General features: G+C 45.1%; 1 protein-coding gene across 18 annotated transcripts in view; it reads right to left on the bottom strand.

Moving 5' to 3' along the window:
• Window positions 1-5,000, bottom strand: part of LOC131534035 (cingulin-like protein 1) — a 41,423-nt gene that overhangs the window by 31,306 nt on the left and 5,117 nt on the right. For 4 of the 18 annotated variants that reach the window (XM_058766629.1, XM_058766630.1, XM_058766628.1 and 1 more), the window contains 4 exons: window positions 4,807-5,000; window positions 3,938-4,019; window positions 2,192-2,309; window positions 142-298 (listed from right to left, as the gene is read on the bottom strand). The exon at window positions 4,807-5,000 is cut by the window's right edge and continues 1 nt beyond it. In XM_058766629.1, coding sequence (XP_058622612.1) covers window positions 142-298; window positions 2,192-2,309; window positions 3,938-4,019; window positions 4,807-4,836 — 387 coding nt within the window. In that variant the 5' untranslated portion in view covers window positions 4,837-5,000. The other 14 variants (XM_058766631.1, XM_058766633.1, XM_058766634.1 and 11 more) reach the window with 8 other exon arrangements.

The raw sequence follows: 5,000 nt of genomic DNA on the forward strand, positions 1-5,000 counted from the left end.
AGTATTTTTGTTGCATGTTTTTTTTAATGCGTCTTTTATATATATATATATATTTTTTTTTTAACTAAATTATTTCAGTTTTAGTTATTTTTGTACTTCAAGTTAAATACAGTGATAAATGTTGCACATATGTTAATGAACCTGCTGCTGCAGGCTGTGGATGACGCTGACGGCCTGGTGCAGGATGCTCAGTCTGCTCTGGGGTTTGTCGCTCCTCAGGTGTTCCCGACACATGCGACCCAGCTCCTCAAACGCCTCCTCTTTGGTGCCCTTGTGCTCCTGCTCCTCCTCGTCAAAGCTGCTCTCACACACACACACACACACACACACACACAATCAGTATGGAAGTATTTTTCCTATTCACTTTCTTCACAGAAATCAGTATTCCTCTGGAGTAAATTAATGTGATTATTAGTTCTGGAACCGGCAGATGAGCTGCGCTGCATTCGATCACAACATATCACAACAAGTGTCATTTACTGCTCTTCAAGACAAACATCCCGCAGACTTTCAGCCCTCTAGTGGCCAAATAAAGTAACAACGATCAGATAAAAACAAACTTCACCTGCAAATTAATCAAACAAAATACTGAAACTGCCCCTTAAAACGTCATGTTTTGAAATGTTATCATTTATTGCTACTTTATATTTTATAATTTATATTATATATAAGTCCTTGATTTTGAGCACTCATTAACGTACCCGGTTACTAACGTAACCTCAGTTCCCTGAGATACGGGAACGAGTACTGCGTCGCTAGACGTTTATGGGGAAAACTCCTTTTTCTCCGATGACTGAAGCCTTTTCAGTAACGCAGTGTAACTGATGCAAGAGGGCTGAACTCACCGAGGTCAATCGTTCCAAATAATTCTGTACAGCCTCAGCACTTCTGAAAGGGCCAAGAGCGTACAAGGAATATACTCGCCCTAAGTGGGCGCGTGCCCCTTTAAGCAGATAGGCTCCGAGCCTGAAAGGCCGGAACGTCCAAGTTATAGAACCTGGTGAATGTGGACAGCGAGGCCCAGCCGGCCGCTGCACAAATGTCTGCCATGGACACACCGCTAGACCATGCCCAGAGTGGAATGGGCTCTAACTCCTATGGGGCTTTGCAGGCCAGTCGTCGAGGTAATTAGAAGGCGGATTCCCATCTATCTTAGCGGGGAAAGAGCCGCATCCATGCACTTCGTAAAGTGCGAGGAGCTAGGGACAGTCCAAAGGGAAGGACCGTGTATTGATAAGCCACTTCTTTGAAGGCGAATCTCAAGATGTGGTGCGGGGCTATCTGAATATGAAAGTATGCGTCTTTCAGATCCAGCGAAAAGAACCAGTCTCCTGGGCATACTTGCGAGAGGATCTGTTCCAATGTAGTCATCCTGAACGGCCGTTTCATGAGGGCACTCTGAGCCAGTGGAACCGTTTCTACGGCTCATTTCGCCAGCAAATTCATCACCTCGGCGTGCAGGACGTGTGCGTCCTTGCTCTGAACCGAGGTGGAAACCACGCCGCTGAATCGCGGGGGTCTTTGAGCGAATTAAAGTGTGTAACCTCGTGTTACTATCCCAAAAACCCAGTCTGACACTCCGGGGATGGCCTGCCAAGCCTCGGCCCGTGTGGCTGGATTGGTTTGAGTAACAGGCCGCCTCGCAGGGACCTGATGCTCGTGATAAGAGGAAGAGGAAATTTACTCTCTTTTGAAAATGTTTGTGTTTTATTTTTCTCGTTATAACAGCAATCGTTTGTGTGGCCGCTATTAGAAGGGGCCCAGTGTTCACAACGATATTTACCACAAACTCATTGCCGCTGGCACCCGGAGCTGAACGGGGTGCTTGGAGGCATGACAGAGGCCGTTTGGGGTGCTGGACTCGATGCTTTCGAGACATCTAGAGTCTGAAGCTGTCAGTGATAATCATAGTGACAGCCTTTTCTATCAATCTGCCTAAAAAGATCAAACCGCTCATCAGAAGAGGGGTATTGATGATCCTTATGTGTAAACACACCAGCAGATCAAAAGTGCTGCGCGCATTCTCTCAGATCCGCTCGTAGCGGATGAGGGGAGGGGCCGCCTTCATCGAAAAGCAGAGCGAGACACAAACTCTTGTGCTGGCAGATCAAAGAGCTGTAGTATTGAAAGGGAACCCAGTGGCTACAGGAGCGTCATGAAGCTTCACAGAGCAGTTATGGAGGCTCATCACCTCAGCTCAGTTTCAGAGCCGCTGGAGTCGCTCTCTTCATCATCAGAGGAGATGCAGGTCAGCTCCTCCCGCTCCTCTGATTGTAGCCGAGAGCCTGAAGCATCATGGGATGCCAGCCCTGCAGGAGAGAGAGAGAGGTCAGTATTACAGGACATTCAGAATAGAATAGAACAGAATAGAATGACAGCTCACACGTGGAATGACATGAACATGCCCTGCTCTCTTTGAGATCTCTGACGTTTGGTATCTTGTTGGACTGATTTTCTCTAGACAAACAGCAAACGTCTCATTTAATCACGTATTGCTGGCTCTGAACCGCTGATGCTCCCCTACTGTGTGCTGCTTCGGATGAAAGTGTCTGCTAATGAATGTAAACGTGTGGATTCAAATCTAAATGTTCCTGAAACATTAGTGGCTGAAAGAATTGATGTTATTGAACAGGAATCAAGGCTGCTTGACTTCTCCTTTCCAAACTCAGACCTTTAAAACGAGCTGAGAAATCAGTAGAAATCAGGTGCTCTGTCTGTCTGAGAGCCTTGAATCCGATCAGAAATCTCACTCCATTTGCTCTCCCACAGAACCACAGCGTCCTTCAGAGAGAAACATGAACCAAAAACAAAACTCCCTCATCCAAAACACTTCATTACATATTACACACACACACACGCACACACGCACGCACGCACTCACACACACACACACACACACACACACGCATGCACGCACTCACACACACACACACTCACACACACACACACACACACACACACACACACACACACACACACGCACGCACGCACGCACGCACGCACTCACACACACACTCACACACACACACACACATGTTTGTTTTTCTATACTTGTGAGGACTTTCATAGACGTCTATTGTTTTTATACTGACCTAACAATATTTTCTATTGCCCTACACCAACCCTAACCCTAAACCTACCCCTTACAGAAATCTTTTTGCATTTTTACATTTTGAGATAAACTTCATTCAGTATTTTTAATAATTTATTTCCCTTGTGAGGACCGGCCAAATGTCCTCACAAAGTCAAAAATGTTAGGTTTTACTATCCTTGTGGGGACATCTGGTCCTCACAAGTATAGCTAAACAAGCCCACACACACACACACACACACACACGCAGTCACACACACACACACACGCAGTCACACACACACACACACACACACACACACACACACACACACACACACACACACACACACACACAGTCACACACACACACACACACACACACACACACACACACACACGCAGTCACACACACACACACACACACACACACACACACATACACACACACACACACACACACACACACACACACACACACACACGTAGTCACACACACACACACACACACACACGTAGTCACACACACACACACACACACGTAGTCACACACACACACACACACGTAGTCACACACACACACGCAGTCACACACACACACACACACACACACACACACACGCAGTCACACACACACACACACAGTCACACACACACACACACACACGTAGTCACACACACACACACACACACACACACACACACACACACACACACACACACACACACACACACACACACACGTAGTCACACACACACACACACACACACACACACACACACACACACACACACACACACACACACGCAGTCACACACACACACACACACACACACACACACACACACACACTCACACACACTCACCAGACACGGCACTGCTGAAAGGACTGCTGGGTAATTCAGACTCTCTGTTCAGCTCTTCTGGATTTGGTGATGGAGGAAGGACCTGCCAATAACCATGAACATCTCAACACACACACAGACACATATAAGGATGGATAATATACACACTACCGGCCAAACGTGCGTTCTGTTCATGACTGTGACAGAAGTCTCTGCTGCTCAACAAAGCTGCATTTATTTGATCAAAAATGCAGCAAAAACATATTGAAATATGGTTAGCATTTAAAACAGCAGTTTTCTATGTGATTATCTGTTAAAATGTAATGTATTTCTGTGATCAAAGCTGAATTTTCAGCATCATTCCTCCAGTCTTCAGTAATCATTCTAATGATTAGAACAGAACAGATACAACTTTTGATTTTAAAAATGTATTTGTAAATGCTGAAATGAACGCAGACCAATAAATGCTGTAGAAGTGTTGTTCATTATTAGTTTATGCTAACAATTGTAGTTAACTAGTGTTAACCAATGAAGCCTTACTGTAAACTGTTACCAGACAAACCCAAACAATTACAAAAATCACAAATATAATCACAGAGATGCACAATGCCTCATCAGCAAGTAATATCCCGACTAATATAATATCCCAGTTATTCCCAAAAAAAGTCAATATAGTATGTTTGTGTTCTATATTCTTTGACAGCAGACAATGTAAATCTAGCCCGAAGCTTTAGTGTCGACACATTCTATGTGCTATTTTTTAGCCTTTGTATTGCATAACATTTATCAAGAGCTCAAACAGACGCTTCGCTGATCAGAAGTTGAACAAGCAAAGAAATGAACAAGAACACATGATGCTCATAACAGCAGCACAAAACTGAGTATCTCACCTCTTTCTGATTTCCATTAAAATTCATCATCGAGTCGGAAGATCAGATCAGCGTCTCACACTCGTGTCAGGAGATCAGCGCTCTGAAGAGTGTGTGTGTGTGTGTGTGTGTGTGTGTGTGTGTGTGTGTGTGTGTGTGTGTGGAGTCCTCCAGACACTCCTCTACAGCAGATAGAGAGACGGGCGGGACACACC

Source organism: Onychostoma macrolepis, chromosome 25 (assembly GCF_012432095.1).
Source record: "Onychostoma macrolepis isolate SWU-2019 chromosome 25, ASM1243209v1, whole genome shotgun sequence".
Lineage (NCBI taxonomy): Eukaryota > Metazoa > Chordata > Actinopteri > Cypriniformes > Cyprinidae > Onychostoma > Onychostoma macrolepis.